Source organism: Salmo trutta, chromosome 21, assembly GCF_901001165.1.
Source record: "Salmo trutta chromosome 21, fSalTru1.1, whole genome shotgun sequence".
NCBI classification, from domain to species: domain Eukaryota; kingdom Metazoa; phylum Chordata; class Actinopteri; order Salmoniformes; family Salmonidae; genus Salmo; species Salmo trutta.
The window spans coordinates 10,588,853-10,607,819 of NC_042977.1; the positions used below are offsets into that span (position 1 = coordinate 10,588,853).

Sequence of the window (18,967 nt, forward strand, 5' to 3'; positions counted from 1 at the left end):
CTATATGAATTGGGATCTAAAAAACATTGGCAGATTTTTTTTAGCAGGCACCATACCGTAAAGTCTGTCTGTAAAGGGAATGAGAATCAAGAAGGTAACCTTTTACACCTTATAGCTAATCTAGATCCAAACTATGGTAATAAGGAAGCTAGTCCTCAGGGTTGGGGAGTAACTGATTACAAAATAAACTAACTGTAATCAGTTATGTTACCAGCAAAAAAACATTCTAATCAGATTACAGGTACTTTTGAAAACTAGATGATTACTTCTTGGATTACTTTTAAATTCAGAAAGGATGTTTGTGAAAATACATTGACACCTTTTTCCCAATGACATTCAATTCAGCATTGAAAAAAGGTGCAAGTTTAAATTTGTTCTGACCACAAGTCGGAGAACACCATGATTCAGATTACATTACTGAGTTTGGGTAATCCAAAAGTTACATTACTGATTACAATGTTGGACAGGTAACTAGTAACTGTAATGGATTGCATTTAGAAAGTAACCTATCCAACACTGATAGCTTTTACCCTTATTTAACTAGGCAAGTCAGTTAAGAACAAATTCTTATTTACAATGATGGCCTACACTGGCCAAAACCGGACAATGCTGGGCCAATTGTGTGCCACCCTATGGGATTCCCAATCACGGCTGGTTGTGATACAGCCTGGAATCGAACCAGGGTGTCTGTAGTGACACCTCAAGCACTGAGATGTAGTGCCTTAGACCGCTGTGCCACACGGGAGCCCAAGCTCCCATGCTTGGGCTTCTATTCAAAGTAATTGACACAACTGTAAATTGGAGGTGCATTAGAGTAAACAACAAGAAGATAACCTTTTGCAAGCCTTTGGTGTGTTTTGATGACATCACTCAGCCATCATACAGATTGACAGGTGACAACGATGTCTATTGATCCTCTTATTTACTCTCTTTCTTCCCTTTATTTGTTTAACCTCCTCATCCTTCGATTTTCATACTCCTGACTCTCTCAAAATGACCTGTGTAATACGAGGTCACCACTCTGGGGAATCCACTATGGCTGGGCCGAGTAGTGATTTGTGATTGATTGTGATATCACTTAGTAATAAAGCTTTGAAATTCGATCGAGATGATTTCTCCCTCCTAGAGGATGGCACATTTTCTCAAATTTCTACATTTTCAGTGATATCAAAGGCAGACTGTTTTTTTTCTTCCATCATCATCTTTTTATTTAGAGCTTTATGAGGATTTAACAGTTTTCTCATGACAGACTTTCTGTGTACCCAGTTTTTTATGTATCCGTGTGGAATTGATGCCAATAGGCTTACTGTCGTCTTCTGAGAAGAATAGACTAAAATAATGAATTAGGTAAATAATAGACTTCTGCTTTTTGGACTATAATTTTATTTCCAACCACCACTTAATAGCGTTTCCCAAACTCGGTCTTCAGGACCCCAAGGGGTGCACGTTTAGTTTTTTTCCCTAGCACTACACAGCTGGTACGAATGATCAAAACTTGATGATTAATTGATTATTTGAATCAGCTGTGTAGTGCTAGGGCTAAAACGAAAACGTGCACCCCTTGGGGCCCCGAGTTTGGAAAACCCTGAGTTATTGTTTGTTACAATAGCTTCTTGGTTTAACTAACTCTCCTGTTCTTGATTTATAGAAACACTAATGGACAGCAAGTGGGCGACCACAGAACTGGCCTGGACCACATTTCCGGAGAGTGGGGTGAGTGTGTTGTTATTCCACAGCATTTGTTGCATTTGCTACTTAATCGAGCTCCCCCTGACTTAAACAACACACCTCCCACTGTTTTATACCTCTCTTTGTAAAGTTTATTTTCTTTTCTTCGTTGCTAAAAACAAATGAGAAACATACACCTTTTAAGTTCTACTTTTAAGCAAAGTTTTTCTTAAATGAAGATCCCCAAACCTCCAAAATAGTCCAAAACATAAATCTCCAACGTAGTAAAAAAATACTAAACTCTGCTACATACTCATATTGAGTACATAGGCCCAAAATGGCAACAAACACGGCTGCAAGCAACACTAGCTGAAGAATTTGGAAATACAATACCAGTTTTCTTTGTTTACTATTTTCTACATTGTAGATTAATAGAGAATACATAACTATGAAATAACACATTGAATCATGTAGTAACCAAAAAAGTGTTTAAACAAATCAAAATATATTTTATATTTGAGATTCTTCAAAGTAGCCACTATATGCCTTGATGACAGCTTTGCACACTCTTGGTATTCTCTCAACCAGCTTCTTGAGGTAGTCACCTGGAATGCATTTCAATTAACAGGTGCGCCTTGTTAAGTTAATTTGTGGAATTTCTTTCCTTCTTAATGCATTTGAGCCAATCAGTTGTGTTTGTGACAAGGGAGGGGTGGTATACAGAAGATAGCCCTATTTGGTAAAAGACCAAGTCCATATTATGGCAAGAACAGCTCAAATAAGCAAAGAGAAATTACAGTCCATCATTACTTGAAGACATGAAGGTCAGTCAATCCGGAAAATTTCAATAACTTTTAAAGTTTCTTCAAGTGCAGTCGCGAAAACCATCAAGCACTATGATGAAACTGGCTCTCGTGAGGACTGCCACAGGAAAAGAAGACCCAGTTACCTCTGCTGCAGAGGATAAGTTCATTAGAGTTACCTGAACCTCAGGTTGCAGCCCAAATAACTGCTTCACAGACTTCAAATAACAGACACATCTCAACATCCACTGTCCAGAGGAGACTGTGTGAATCAGGCCTTCATGGTCAAAACCACTACTAAAGGACACCAATAAGAAGAAGAGACTTGTTTGGGCCCAGAAACACGAGCAAAGGATATTAGACCAGTGGAAATCTGTCCTTTTGGTCTGATGAGTCCAAATTTGAGATATTTGGTTCAAACCGCCGTGTCTTTGTGAGACGCAGAGTAGTTTAACGGATGATCTCCGCATGTGTAGTTCCCACCGTGAAGCATGGAGGAGGACGTGTGATGGTGTGGGGGTGCTTTGCTGGTGACACTGTTGGTGATTTATTTAGAATTCAAGGCACATTTGACCAGCATGGCTACCACAGCATTCTGCAGCAATATGCCATCCCATCTGGTTTGCACTTAGTGGGACTATAATTTTGTTTTTCAACAGGACAATGACCCAACATACCTCCAGGCTGTGTAAGGGTTATTTGACCAATAAGAAGATTGATAGAGTGCTGAATCAGATGACTTGGCCTCCACAATCTCTGACCTCAACCTATTTGAAATGGTTTGGGATGAGTCTGACTGCAGAGTGAAGGAAAAGCAGCCAACAAGTGCTCAGCGTATGTGGAAACTCCTTCAAGACTGTTGGAAAAGCATTCCAGGTGAAGTTGGTTGAGAGAATGCCAAGAGTGTGCAAAGCTGTCATCAAGGGAAAGGGTGGCTACTTTGAAGAATCTCAAATATAAAATATTTTGATTTGTTTAACACTTTTTTGGTTACTACATGATTCCATGTGTTATTTCATAGTTTTGATGTCTTCACTATTATTCTACAATGTAGAAAATAGTAAAAATAATGAAAAACTCTTGAATGAGTACATGTGTCCAAACTTTTGACTTGTACTGTATTTCTCTTAGTGGAAGAAGCCAATAGGCAAATTACAGCCGGGAATGAATGTTTCAGCTGATCATATCCCCCATAGAAATGGTGAGAAAATAAAACAACATATATTTGACCCCCAGGCTAACAGCTTGACAGACCTTCCCCACTCCCGGGCAGTGTAATTTGTCTTTTGTACGTGAGCGCAAAGTCAGTCAATGAAAACGACAGGTTACCATGGCAACAATCTTCGGCAGTCCATTCTTTTCAGGCCTTTCTGCAGACTCACACCGAATGTCTTTGCACCCCAAGAAGTCATATGTCATTAGGGCAAGGCGGCCCTCTCAAAATGCGTGACAAGCCCATACGTTCTGTCCGGGTGCAATTATCTTATTTGTGAGGGATTGCTGCTGCGACGTGTTGCACTTGATTTATGGTGTAGAATGCTGATTCCTGGACTCATCGTTTTGGAATAAATTGCATGCGTGCCAAATATGGAATTATGCATTCTGTTCCTCTTGTTGAATTGATCAATGTTTGGAGCCCTCATTAAGAATGGAAATTAATTATTCAGGTTGAGTTGTTAGAATCAAAAGATTAACTTCTTGGAAAAGATGATTTATTCCTTGGGCAAAAATATGTTAATAACCCAGTTAATCATGGATCATGGTTAATCATGGATTTAATCCTGTAATAGATAGCTCTTTGAATATTTCTTATAGGTAGTCATGCCTATATTGTAATATTGTAAAATATATTTGGTGTAGAATATCTGGGGATATGAACTGGTGTAAATGGTTAATTTGCTGACTGTAGAGAACCATATCATCGTTAGACCGTTGTTGAAGCTAAGTGCTGTGAAATAATTAATTGACTGCTTCACTCAATGAGGTATACTGACCACGTTTCATAGCATGCAAAAATGCTTCTCGCGGCATTAAAGAGTAGGCTTGGAAATGTTCCACTTGAAATATACCACTTGAATCTTAAAGTACCGTAAAACTTCAATTAAACGCTGAGTCTGAAATAGCCACCTGTCCCTTTTAATAGCCGAGCAAGGGCACACATTTCAGCACACGAACACCTGTTTCAAATAAACACCGGGTCTAAATTAATTGTTTATGTGGTTTAATGTTTGATTTGTTACATGAAATAATTCAGTAACGTCTCGAAAAAATTATGGCAATCATCCTTTTTTATCACAAGTAAGAAACTGCTAGCCATTGGTTGCTAACAGCTGAGAACTTGTAGCTAACTAGCAAGCATAAGAACAGTCAACAACTTTGGGGAGTACACCCCCCCCCCCGAAAATGTATAATCAAAGACGAAAACAACTAATCTGTGAAAGAAAAACATTTTGGGGGTTGAAATAGAGGCATACTAAGACAACTAAAACGTGACACGGTATGTAAATGATAACACATTATTGAAGGAAATGAAGAAATGTATTAAAATGCTGGAACTAAACAATGAACTGTTCAAATGAGCAGAAGCTGTGCGCGTTAGGGAAAATGGACGCCTGGCTCAAATAGAAGCCTGTCTCTAATAAGCGCCTGTTGTGGTCAGTGATTTGAGCAAATGAACGGCCAGTCTATTAATTCAAGTTTTACACTATACACCATAACATCTCCGTGATGCAACCAGAAAGATGACATTGCATTTGAATTGCCCCTTTAGTAAATAATGCACTGTTTGCATTATACACGATTTGAGATTAGGCAGATATGGCAGAACTCATTAAAAATAGGCCCTATAATCTCTTTCAATAGCAGCACTTACTAAATTACTGTAGCATTTGGAGAACCAACATTTCCTAGGAAGGACATTCTGATTGCTACCTTTCCTGTGCAATTAATAATACGATTATATGAAGACCTGGGTTCAATTAGTATTTGTTTTCTTTCAAAGGCTTTGCATGTTAGAGCCTGCCTGGAGTGCTAGATGAGTGGGGTTTGCATTTTTGGCACTATTGCATTGGTTCGAGCAAGCTCAACCAAACACAGCTAAACTATTTGAAATAAAATCAATACTATTTGAACCCAGGTCCGATGATATCTACAGTTCTCTTCACTAGTAACATTGTTTGTCTGTTTTCCTGTAGTGGGAGGAGGTGAGTGGCTACGACGACTCAATGAGTCCCATCAGGACATACCAGGTGTGCAACGTGCGCGAGCCCAACCAGAACAACTGGCTGAGGACGGACTTCATCCCCCGTAAGGGCGTGCTGCGCGTCTACGTGGAGCTCAAGTTCTCCGTTCGCGACTGTGCCAGTATTCCCAACATCCCTGGCTCCTGCAAAGAGACCTTTAACCTCTTCTACTACGAGTCCGATGGCGATACCGCTACTGAAAGTAGTCCCTTGTGGAGGGAGACCCCTTATGTCAAAGTTGACACCATTGCCCCTGATGAGAGTTTTTCCTTGCTCGAGGCAGGCAGGATCAACACCAAAGTGCGAAGCTTCGGCCCTATTTCCAAGGCCGGCTTCTACCTAGCCTTCCAGGACCTGGGGGCTTGTATGTCCTTGATATCCGTGCGGGTTTTCTTCAAGAAGTGCTCGACGACCATCGCAAACTTCGCCGTCTTCCCCGAGACGGCCACAGGGGCCGAGGCCACCTCCTTGGTCATCGCCCCGGGGGCGTGTGTGTCTAACGCGCAGGAATTGTCCGTCCCTCTTAAGCTGTACTGCAACGGGGATGGGGAGTGGATGGTTCCCGTGGGGTCTTGTACCTGCATGCCAGGGTTTGAGCCTGCTATGGCCGACACACAGTGCCAGGGTGAGTTTTCAGTCTATAGGTGCCTGTTTTGACTTTTAACTAAAGCCTGGTTATAATGCTTAACTAAAGCCTGGTTTTTAATGCTTAACTAAAGCCTGGTGTTTAATGCTTAACTATAGCCTGGTTTTTAATGCTTAACTAAAGCCTGGTTTTTAATGCTTAACTAAAGCCTGGTTTTTAATGCTTAACTAAAGCCTGGTTTTTAATGCTTAACTAAAGCCTGGTTTTTAATGCTTAACTAAAGCCTGGTGTTTAATGCTTAACTAAAGCCTGGTTTTTAATGCTTAACTAAAGCCTGGTTTTTAATGCTTAGCCAAAGCCTGGGTTTTTTTATGCTCAATTCAAGTCACACAGTCTACTCCACCCTCTGTATGTATTGTGTGGCGCGTGAAGGAGGGTGGAGAGATTGCATTAATGAGCTGTTGCGGAGAGCAGCAGCATACAAATATTGAGAGAGGGGGGGGAATCGGAGGGAGAGGGAGAATGAGATAGTGAGGAGAGAAAGGAAGATAGTGGGAGAGAGAGAGAGATTGTGAGAGAGAATGTTGTGTGAGGGAGAGACAAAGAGATTGTAAAGGAGAAAGAGATATTGAGGTGGAGAGAGATATATTGTTAGAGGGGGAAGGAGAGATTAAGAGAGAGACGGACAGAGGGAGAGAGAAGGACAATGAGATTGAGCCGTGAATTGCCGATTGCCCATGCCAAAATGAGGAGCGGTCAGGGAAAGAAAGAGAAGCTTCCTCGTCTCTCTCCTTTCTTCACCTGGGCGTGAGAAACGGCAAATAACACGCGCCAGAGAGCTCATTTATGGCCATTTGGCGGCTCAAGGTTAAAAGCCTGTTGTCGACGCCTGATAAAAGGCTCTCCAGAGGCTTCAGGCGTGGCGGAGGCGGGCGGTGGCGAGGAGGAGGAAGTGTAATTTCCTGTATGGTCTCCCCACCGTTAGTTCATCTACAGGCGGCTGCACTCATTACCACCGCTCAGACCACCGTGAGCCAACACTGCCACCGCTCACCATTAATCACAGGGACGTTACCTCAGTCTAGAGAGAGAGAGAGAGAGGTGGAATGAAGAGGGGGGGGGGTTGTAGAGAGGGAGGGATGGAGAGAAGGGGAGAGAGAGAGAAAGAGGGGAGGAGAGAGGGAGGGGTGATAGAGAGAGAGAGAGTGGGGGGAGCGGGAGGTGGGGTAGAGAGGGAGAGGCCAGTGAGGGCCACATAACTTTCCGGTAAGACAAATGGGCATGCCCTCCAAGGTTAATGGATTAAAGCGGAGGATTCAGGTGATTGTCCTCGAGAAACAAAACAAACAAACAAAAGAAAACGATGGTGCAGTGTATAATAAGACAAACATAAAATCAGATGAATGTTTCAAGAGTGTATCTGGGCCTGAGGTCTTAGTTGAGTTACGAGATCCAAAACACATTTTCATGTCATCTTAACTTAACTATTTATTGCATGGTTTTTGAGCTAGAATGCGGAACTTTAAAGTTCACTAATTTCACACAAAGTGGCATTCCGGAGAATTAGGACTTAGCTTAAATTCAAACTGGAAAACCACTTAGCCCGACTAGTTAATCACACCCCCTCGCCAGAAAGGTTTTTACGAGCCCTCATGCTGATAAGACAGATGTTAGCCAGAGCCACGGTTTTACACCACACTTAAAGAATGTGAGAAAAGTAGAAGTAAAGGGTAGTTTCTAAGTGATATTTACAACCTCTTAGTGTAAACCTCCTACTTTTAGTACAAATCTTAACCCCATTTGATGATGAGACCTTTGTTGGTTTATCTTGACACTTAGCCCCACATAGACACTGAGTGATGGATTCAGGTGTATGCTTACTTTCAATAGTATCCTCCATCCTTGTTAGCCAGACCGGAACAATCTACTGTAATCCGTCCATCTTCATCTTTCGCTCTCAATTTACCTGTCATCCATAGTCCTCTCTGGGATAGATTGAAATCCCTCGTATGTTATGATGAAAATGAGAGGGTATGAAGGATTTGCACAGACTTGCTAGAAGTTTATAAAGACTTCCTGACATATTCTCCCCCCCCCCCCTCCCACACGCACTGAGATAGTCTAGTGTGACGATATGACATGAAGGTATTTGACAGACTAGCTAGAGGGATGTAACAACCGAGGGGGGAAAAAATCTTAACATTTACATTTTTGTATTGGTTTTCCGTTAAAACGATAAGAAATGTTAATAAATTCCATGTGATTTCAAAATGCAGAATATGGTCCTATTGCTATTGCATATGACCGCAACGGTTTGAATCTCACAGTGTGTCCATTGCGCCCGTATTACCATTACTGTACCTCAATTCCACCTTGCAAATGTTGCATTTTACCACCTTCTCATTTAACTTCTCAAAGTATTGCCATGTAGGACTTCGCTGATGTCGCTTGCCTTCCTCTGCCATTTTCCCAACTGTTAACAGCAAATATACGAATCATTTAAATCCAGACGGAAAATATTTACACAAGAAGCAACCTAATATCACACAGTCATTTAGTAAGTTCACCATTATGCGACTCTCCAAAATAATCGACTCCTTGCACGTCGACTCCCATTTCTCAGTGCCAAGATTAGAATCCGCAACGAATCGACTCCTAAAATTTGGTATTTTTGGAACGGAGGAAGCTGATTAGTTGCTGTACCTCTGTAAAAACACACATTTGCATCTTTCAAAGCAAGAGAGAACGAGGGGAAGGGCACAGTACAGGCAGGGTGGCCACTAGGTAGACGGAGTCAGAATCGTGCACTAGGCCTATCTATCGGCAATCGAAAGCTGAATCTCACAATGGAATGCTTTATCTTGCAAATGTCTCACAACTTCAGTAAAGCAGGGCCTATCATTAAGGAATAAACTAGTATATTCTACACGCACCAGACCGAAGACTGAACACACACTTGCATCATTAGCGAAGAGAAAGAGCAGGCGAGCCAGCACGAGGCAGAGAGAGGAGGGGCAGGCAGAAAGAACAATGTGGAAATGGTCATGGTAATCTGTATCTCGCAATGTCTTGTCTTGCAAATTTGCCAAGTAGCCTAAAGTTCACCTCTATCTCTCTATTTTTATTTCAATTACACAACTTTCCCCAGGCATTTATAGCCTATCATCTAGTTAGGCTATAACACGGCAAAGAATATGTTTTGTGATAACTGCACTGTGATTTTAATTTTGTGGGAGGGGGAAAGAAAATTATCCCAATTTCGTTCACACCCCTCGCTAGAAGTTTCCTTAATAAAGAGTTAGGTGTTCCTCACGCATTCAAACTCACCCAGAAAGAGAGAGGCTAGTGTGACATTATGGTTTGAAAGATTTGGACAGAGTAGCTCTCTCAAACTCAACGAGAACTGCCCTTTATCAATAGTTAGGCCTTTCTAACATACTTGACCCCAGCCGGACTGAGATTGTAGTATGTGGCCGGCCTTGGTTTGGTGTTGTGCTTTATTGACTTTGACAGTGTTCTGACTGTCCCTTTCGCTTTTGTCTTTCCAATATAGCGTGCACCCCCGGGTTATTCAAGTACAAGCAGGGAGAGGGCTCGTGTTACCCCTGCCCCCCCAACAGTCGCACGAGCTCCAGGGGGGCCAACATCTGCCTATGCCAAAATGGCTTCTACCGTGCCGACAGTGACCCTCCGGAATCAGCCTGCACCAGTAAGTCAAGCTCACAGTTTTTCATTAGCAGTTGTCATTGGCCGTAGAAATTCTATGAAGATTCTCCGTTGAGCATGGGAGATTCTCCATGCTATTTAGTCTAGAACTAGGCTTCACCTTTGTCTGGGGAACTGGCCCAGAGAGTTTCGAAAACCGCTATGGTGTAAGTGTCTGTGAAGGTAGTTTAGTTTTAACTTGAGCATCTACAGTTGTTTCCACAGACACCTTTACCAGAGAAATCATTTTTCTCAGAGATATCACAATTGATGTGTGATAGACATGCACTGCTTTGACATTGTGACATAGCCTAACACCAAAGGCCTTTTTTTCACTGGCATAACATACATTAACTGTGACTGAGCCCCTATGACTCGCGCAGACTCTCCTTGTTGAGAAAATCCGGACTGTGTCACTGTGCCCAAATCTTTTCAAACCACTGTGTCACTATCCTCGCAGACCATTCGGACTCCATACTTCCCCTATAGCCTGTCAGAGCGTGTGCCAGGCCTGGCAGACAATGTTTAGCAAGGGGTCGAGGGTGTTGTACTAGAAAGCTCAGCTCAGGATCGCGTTGGGAGCCCAGCATTTCAGACTTTGTGCCCGATTAGATGATGCCACAATCCAAACTGTGTCAGTCTAATTGGATAAGACAGAGCATGGGGGGGGGACTAGCTCCACTTAGGGCGAACAGGCAGAGGAGCTGAACTGAGTTGGTTGAGATGCGTGGACTGAGACACTCTGAAAGCATTACCTCGCCATGTGCTGCTGCCGTAGTAGGTGTTGTCTGAATCGGCTTTGAGAGGGGTTTGGGTTTAGATTTCCCCTCAGCCTCTGTAGCTGGATGAAAGAAACATTATGCTTGCTGCTCCAGTTGTCCCCTGTAGCATTTATCACACGTTACCCCGATTTCATACCGTTCTTATTTAAAGAGCTCGTCTCTATTGAGTAACACTGTTCCATAGGTATACACTACTATGCACCACCGCTGCGCAATAGATCATTTACATTCAGATCGTCGCTATTTTATGGGTAATGAATCAAGTTTCATGAATAGTGATGTTTAAGTCAAGCGTGGCTTGGATATGGTTTATATTCGCGATGTGAATCCTGCTATTTATTTCATCATGTATAGCAGAACATCTTTCTACTTTATGGAATGAACTCCCATTGCTATTTAATGGCTAATCATTTAAGTTCCATGAATTATAATGTTGAAGTTGAAGTCCATGGAATGAACATGGTATATATAAAATAAATGAAGACTTCTATTCAATTCATTATGTGCTGGAGATCATATTTCTCCACCAGAAAGTGGACAATTGTATGAACTGTATGGATCCAGGAAGATAAGCCCTAGTTGGTATCTTAGTAAGCAAATCATAAATGCTTAGAGTGGGGTTCGAAGACTATGGTTTTAACAGTGAGGTTCTAAAAGTGAGGTTCTACAATATTAGCCTCTATAAGCGGTGTTCAGATGACATCACTAAACCGTATGTGGCGTTTCTGTCCAGCCGTGCCCTCGCCACCTCAGAACGTCATCTCCACGGTGAACGAGACCTCGATCGCCCTGGAGTGGGAGGAGCCGCTGGACGTCGGCGGGCGGGACGACGTCATCTACAACGTGGTGTGTAAGAAGTGTCTGCGCGACCAGAGCCCGTGCTCGCGCTGCGACGACAACATGGACATGTCGCCGCGCCGACTCGGCCTGACCCAGAAGAAGGTGGTTGTGAGGAACCTGCAGGCGCACACCCGCTACAGCTTTGAGGTCCAGGCGGTCAACGGCGTCTCTGGGAAGAGCCCCGGCGCACCGCGATACGCCACCGTCAACATCACCACCAACCAGGCCGGTTAGTATCGTCGTAACGCTTTGTCAGCGCTTAACGTTAGCAGCACTCAACATGAATAATTGATATCGGCACTCACTCTCACCTCACCACACGACAGCACAACACACCACTCAAGGTCACCACTGTAAGTAAAGTAGCTCCCTACCACTTAACATCACCACTCTGACTACACGACGACACACCACTCAATGTCACCAACTTTACCACTCAACTCAGGTTAGCAGCAACAAAGTCTTCTCCTTTCTACCGGCTCATCTTGTTCTCAGTGCTGATGCTTTGTGTGAGTTTATGGCCTCAGTATGTGTCATTTCAGCTTAGGACCAAATCAATAAACTGAAATGTAATGGAGAATGGTCAGATAATCGTAAACAATGCTAGATGAAGAGCTTGTACACTTTGCTAATTTCATTTATACAGTGGAACAAAAATGCTCTTAACATATTCAACACGAAAGCTTGTATTTCTTTTACTTATTAACATCACCCTTTTTTGTTGTCCAATCACAGCACCGTCAGCAATACCCACAGTGCACCTGATGAAGTCAACGTCAGACACCCTCAGCCTGTCCTGGCTTCCCCCAGAGAAACCCAACGGGGTCATCCTGGATTACGAGATAAAGTACTACGAAAGGGTAAGGCACTGTTTTATAGCCTAGTCCCATATCTGTTTGTGCTGTATAGCCCACTCCTATTGCCTTTTTCCCAGCCTCTAGCCTGGTCCCATATCTGTTTGTGCTGTATAGCCCACTCCTATTGCCTTTTTCCCAGCCTCTAGCCTGGTCCCAGATCTGTTTGTGCTGTATAGCCCACTCCTATTGCCTTTTTCCCAGCCTCTAGCCTGGTCCCAGATCTGTTTGTGCTGTATAGCCCACTCCTATTGCCTTTTTCCCAGCCTCTAGCCTGGTCCCAGATCTGTTTGTGCTGTATAGCCCACTCCTATTGCCTTTTTCCCAGCCTCTAGCCTGGTCCCAGATCTGTTTGTGCTGTATAGCCCACTCCTATTGCCTTTTTCCCAGCCTCTAGCCTGGTCCCAGATCTGTTTGTGCTGTATAGCCCACTCCTATTTCCTTTTTTCCCAGCCTCTAGCCTGGTCCCAGATCTGTTTGTGCTGTATAGCCCACTCCTATTGCCTTTTTCCCAGCCTCTAGCCTGGTCCCAGATCTGTTTGTGCTGTATAGCCCACTCCTATTGCCTTTTTCCCAGCCTCTAGCCTGGTCCCAGATCTGTTTGTGCTGTATAGCCCACTCCTATTGCCTTTTTCCCAGCCTCTAGCCTGGTCCCAGATCTGTTTGTGCTGTATAGCCCACTCCTATTTCCTTTTTTCCCAGCCTCTAGCCTGGTCCCAGATCTGTTTGTGCTGTATAGCCCACTCCTATTGCCTTTTTCCCAGCCTCTAGCCTGGTCCCAGATCTGTTTGTGCTGTATAGCCCACTCCTATTGCCTTTTTCCCAGCCTCTAGCCTGGTCCCAGATCTGTTTGTGCTGTATAGCCCACTCCTATTGCCTTTTTCCCAGCCTCTAGCCTGGTCCCAGATCTGTTTGTGCTGTATAGCCAACTCATTGGTGTTGTAGGTGTTGACTATACAGCACAAACAAATCTGGGACCAGGCTCACTGTTCTCTGATTCAACCACGATTTACCTAAGTAGACATTTACTCTGTACCTTAAGTTTGAACGGTCACTGGAAAGAAAACAATTGTTCAAAATATGTTTGAAAAATAAATATTGCATCTTTTGTCTGATGTAGCTGGGTTGTTTTTGGCATTTCACAAGTTAGCGCTCACTTGATGCAGATGTGTATTGTTTTCTTCAGCAGCATCATGTGCCGATAGACATCAGCATGGACATAGACATGCTGCTCGTATAGAAAAGAATATGAACCAAATGAACTCAACTACATCAAGTGAATGCTGTCCTTTTTTATAAAAAGAAGAAGGATTTCGCATTTTTTTCGATTCTAATCAATGTGTTGTCTGGTTCCTCAAAGCTTTCTTACTTCTAGGGAGTTTTCCTTGTCAGTCTGCCTCTGATTTCAGTCTAAGTTGTGTTACTGTAAAATCATGTGACAACTGCTGGTGTAAAAAGGGTTTCATAAATACATTTGTTCGATTGGTTGATTGACTGATGTGTTCCGTAGGGCCAGGCCATGTCTCACACGGTGACGGCCCAGCACAGCTCAACCCGTGTGGAGGGACTGAGGGCTGCCACTCCCTACGTTGTCCAGGTCCGGGCTCGCACTGTGGCTGGCTACGGGCACTACAGCATCCCTATGGACTTCAGCACCTCCATACACAGTACGCATTTCTCTCTCGCTCTCCTCCTCCTCCTCCTCCAGTGCTCCTTCGTTGTCTCACTCTTCCTCCCCATCTGTCTCTGTGCCTCTTACTTTCCCTCCATCTCTGCTCCTTTTCTGCCTTCACCAGTTCATTGTCTTTTTCTCCTCCTCTTTCTGTCTCTCTCTCCCTTCACTGTTTATCATTGTCCACCATTGCTAATGCCTTTCATTTTTTTTCTTCACCGGTGTTTCAAAGCTTTTCGATGTTCACTTTAATAAGTACAATCCATCCAAGTAGTGAAAGAACACTGAAGAAGCCGTCTGTCTTTTTAATTTGCTCTTAATGGCTATGTGATATTTTTACAGTCTATTATGGAAGCAGATTAATACAGGATTTAATACATATAAAAACATGGAAATAAAATGTCTTGTTTTTCAATATCCGTGTTTTCTTTTTTTACCGGAGTGCATTGCTTTTTGGAATAAGTAAGTAGCAAGGCTTGGCTTCTAGGAGCAGCAGCCAGTCTCCTGTTTCTGTAGCGTGAGGCAGCTTGATGTGCAGGACGCTAGTCTATCGCAAGGCCTTAACCCCAATCTAACTCACTGCTGAGTGTCAAGCAGAGACGCACTGGCCGGGGATCGAACTCCCAACCTTCCAATCGCAGGGCGGACACTAACCACAAGGCCGCTAACTTGGCTTTTTGTAATAAAGCACTTTTATTGTGTCTAAATGAAAAACTAAACACGGATTGGATTACAATTCACATCCCATTATTTGTTTTGGCATGAATCCGCTTCCATATTTCACTAGCTGTTTCTTTAAGAATTCCTCAGTGACATTTCAGGTTTTTGTTTGTTTATCTTTTTTTGTTTTTTTTCTCAGGTGACCCTCAGAAATCGGTGCAGGACCAGCTGCCGCTCATCGTGGGCTCGGCGTCTGCCGGTCTAGTGGTCATTGTTGCCATTGTGGTCATGGCCATAGTTTGCTCTAGGTATGTTTTTTTAATTTTTTTATATGTATTTATTTATCTAACACAGGCCTTTTTGGTCATTATTTGGCAACTTCTTGAATCCTGAAAAGGCCCCTTAGAAAGGCTTAAGCCAACCTTAGCATTGTTCCATTCTTCCAATCCCGACTGTCTGAATACAATCTGTTATCTTCTGCTTGTTATTTGAAAGCAGCCTGTGGAGTGCCAGCCAAGAAAGAGGATTGATCATACGAATGAGATTGTGCGTGTGTGGTCCTTGTTTGCAGGAAGCAACACAGCAGTTCGGAGCTGGAGTACACAGAGAAGCTGCAGCAGTACGGTGAGCACTGGGGGAGGGTGTGTGTGTTGGGGGCAGGGGGTTGTGTGTGTGTGTGTGTGTGTGTATTGGGGGAGCGGATTGTATGTGTGTGTGTTGGTGGCAGGGGGTTGTGCTTTTGTGTGTGTGTTTGGGGAAGGCGTTGTGTATTTGTGTGTGTGTGTTTGGGGAGGGTGTTGTGTGTGTGTGTGTGTGTGCGCGCATGTGTGTGCATACTATACAACTCTAATCCTAAAGAGCTGCAGCTTCTGTGGTCCTTTGTTCAAACCAAGACGGTAAAACCACCTGATTGGATGAATTATTCAGTCATCTGACCAAGGCAGGAAACTGCATTTGCTCACAGGAAACAATGATTTTCTAGATCAGGTTTATCAAACTCCCCGAGCTGTGTGATAGATATGCCCATGTGCTGTTCATGCTTACAATTTGATTCCAGTCATGACTGTATTAGTTATTCACTCCACATTGGAACACATGACTTCCAAACTGCCAGTATCATGCATATCTGAAGAACGTGTGTGTTCAAGACCTGGCGAGAAACATCTGACGCAATCCTCCCTTCATTCATTTCATCTCTCTAGTTTCCCCGGGGGTGAAGGTATACATTGACCCGTTCACTTACGAGGACCCCAACGAGGCCATCCACGAGTTTGCCAAGGAGATAGACATCTCGTGTGTGAAGATCGAGGAGGTCATTGGTGCAGGTAACCAATATAGCTAGTTGTTGAAGTTTTGTCTCTAAAAACATTTAAAATATTTTTTTAGGGGGTAGATTAATATTGCAGATAGATTGTGGCTTCCATCAATGTAATTGTCTGCATCATTTCCAATCCCCATATTTTTTGGGGGTATATATATATATATATATAGGTAGATTTTATATATTTTGCTTCATTATTTTCCGCTAACCCTACCATCCCTCCCGTAATTGGAGTAAACTAATGGACAACAACTCTTGAGCTTCTACTTCCAGCTATACATACTATATGCATTTTACGGACACAGAATATTTTACAAAATGTATCTTTTGTATGTTTTTAGTTCCACCCTTTAGCTCCACTCAGCCCATCCCATCTATCTCTGAACACCATCCAGTTTTGATTTCTATTTGCCATATGTTTTTCAACTGTGCTGTGATGCTTCACAAAAGTTCTGAACCTTAGATTCTACATATTGTAAATGAAAGATAACATTTTTGGCTCAGAGTATTATTACGTTGTTGATCGATTGACTATGCCTTTTTAAAATCACGCAGCAGTGCTATTTGCAGAGTTAGCTCCAGGTAAATGTTTCAATTCTTCTGCCAATACCTGGACCTGCGACCAAAAACAAGCTACATATGGACGGTACCAAAACAAATGACCTAATGACTCTGCCTCTTCGCAGTAAAATCTGCAGAGCTGGGATGGTTGTATCCCCCATATACAGTGGGGCAAAAAAGTATTTAGTCAGCCACCAATTGTGCAAGTTCTCCCACTTAAAAAGATGAGAGGCCTGTAATTTTCATCATAGGTACACTTCAACTATGACAGAGAAAATGAGAGAGAAAAATCCAGAAAATCACATTGTAGGATTTTTTATGAATTTATTTGCAAATTATGGTGGAAAATAAGTATTTGGTCAATAACAAAAGTTTATCTCAATACTTTGTTATATACCCTTTGTTGGCAATGACACAGGTCAAACATTTTCTGTAAGTCTTCACAAGGTTTTCACACACTGTTGCTGGTATTTTGGCCCATTCCTCCATGCAGATCTCCTCTAGAGCAGTGATGTTTTGGGGCTGTCGCTGGGCAACACGGACTTTCAACTCCCTCCAAAGATTTTCTATGGGGTTGAGATCTGGAGACTGGCTAGGCCACTCCAGGACCTTGAAATGCTTCTTTGCCCGGGCGGTGTGTTTGGGATCATTGTCATGCTGAAAGACCCAGCCACGTTTCATCTTCAATGCCCTTGCTGATGGAAGGAGGTTTTCACTCAAAATCTCATGATACATGGCACCATTTATTCTTTCCTTTACACGGATCAGTCGTCCTGGTCCCTTTGCAGAAAAACAGCCCCAAAGCATGATGTTTCCACCCCCATGCTTCACAGTAGGTATGGTGTTCTTTGGATGCAACTCAGCATTCTTTGTCCTCCAAACATGATGAGTTGAGTTTTTACCAAAAAGTTATATTTTGGTTTCATCTGATCATATGACATTCTCCCAATCCTCTTCTGGATCATCCAAATGCTCTCTAGCAAACTTCAGACGGGCCTGGACATGTACTGGCTTAAGCAGGGGGACACGTCTGGCACCGCAGGATTTGAGTCCCTGGCAGCGTAGTGTGTTACTGATGGTTGGCTTTGTTACTTTGGTCCCAGCTCTCTGCAGGTCATTCACTAGGTCCCCCCGTGTGGTTCTGGGATTTTTGCTCACCGTTCTTGTGATAATTTTGACCCCACGGGGTGAGATCTTGCGTGGAGCCCCAGATCGAGGGAGATTATCAGTGGTCTTGTATGTCTTCCATTTCCTATTAATTGCTCCCACAGTTGATTTCTTCAAACCAAGCTGCTTACCTATTGCAGATTCAGTCTTCCCAGCCTGGTGCAGGTCTACAATTTTGTTTCTGGTGTCCTTTGACGGCTCTTTGGTCTTGGCCATAGTGGAGTTTGGAGTGTGACTGTTTGAGGTTGTGGACAGGTGTCTTTTATACTGATAACAAGTTCAAACAGGTGCCATTAATACAGGTAACGAGTGGAGGACAGAGGAGCCTCTTAAAGAAGAAGTTACAGGTCTGTGAGAGCCAGAAATCTTGCTTGTTTGTGTGACCAAATACTTATTTTCCACCATAATTTGCAAATAAATTCATAAAAAATCCTACAATGTGATTTTCAGGATTTTTTTTCTTCTCGTTTTCTCTGTCATAGTTGACGTGTGCCTATGATGAAAATTACAGGCCTCTCTCATCTTTTTAAGTGGGGGAACTTGCACAATTGGTGGCTGACTAAATACTTTTTTGCCCCACTGTGTATATATAACATTCTATTGGTTGCAAGAATTTTGTATAAAATTTTAATTTAAAAACTCTAAGTTTTGACTCCAGGGTTGTTTTGTGTATCAGTTCATAAACCATGTGGCATGGAATTGGTACATCAAAAATCTCTTCCCAACTATTACGCAATCTATATGGCACAGCTGTAAATTTTTTGGGTCCTGAAATGAAACTGGTATACTTTTTTAATTTCTCACAATTTTCTTTAGACAATTTTGGTCTTTAATGCAGGGCCGACAGACAAGTTCCTTACTTCTCCCCCTTCCACTTTCCTCTTCCATTTTTGCATTAATGCTGCAATTAGTTGGTTGTAATTTTGAGTAGAGCAGACATTTCCATATATTTTTCTTAGCTGCATGTGTGACATAACTATAATTTACAAAGATTATACCTTTTTTAGTGCGGTCTTTTTGAAGTGTGGATTTTAAGGGGTAGGCTTTTTTGGAGTCGATTGTGGTTTGGGGAGTGGTTAATGTAGGGGGGGGGTTGGTTGAACAGG

At 42.9% G+C, this 18,967-nt stretch overlaps 1 protein-coding gene across 3 annotated transcripts in view; it reads left to right on the plus strand.

Moving 5' to 3' along the window:
* Window positions 1-18,967, plus strand: part of ephb3a (eph receptor B3a) — a 43,737-nt gene that overhangs the window by 11,772 nt on the left and 12,998 nt on the right. The window contains exons 2-10 of one of the 3 annotated variants that reach the window (XM_029704176.1): window positions 1,649-1,713; window positions 5,666-6,338; window positions 9,853-10,008; window positions 11,520-11,855; window positions 12,362-12,486; window positions 13,991-14,147; window positions 15,012-15,120; window positions 15,384-15,436; window positions 16,015-16,137. In XM_029704176.1, the coding sequence (XP_029560036.1) occupies window positions 1,649-1,713; window positions 5,666-6,338; window positions 9,853-10,008; window positions 11,520-11,855; window positions 12,362-12,486; window positions 13,991-14,147; window positions 15,012-15,120; window positions 15,384-15,436; window positions 16,015-16,137 (1,797 nt within the window). Of the gene's footprint in view, window positions 1-1,648; window positions 1,714-4,693; window positions 4,969-5,665; window positions 6,339-9,852; window positions 10,009-11,519; window positions 11,856-12,361; window positions 12,487-13,990; window positions 14,148-15,011; window positions 15,121-15,383; window positions 15,437-16,014; window positions 16,138-18,967 lie in introns of those variants that run through there. The other 2 variants (XM_029704177.1, XM_029704178.1) reach the window with 2 other exon arrangements.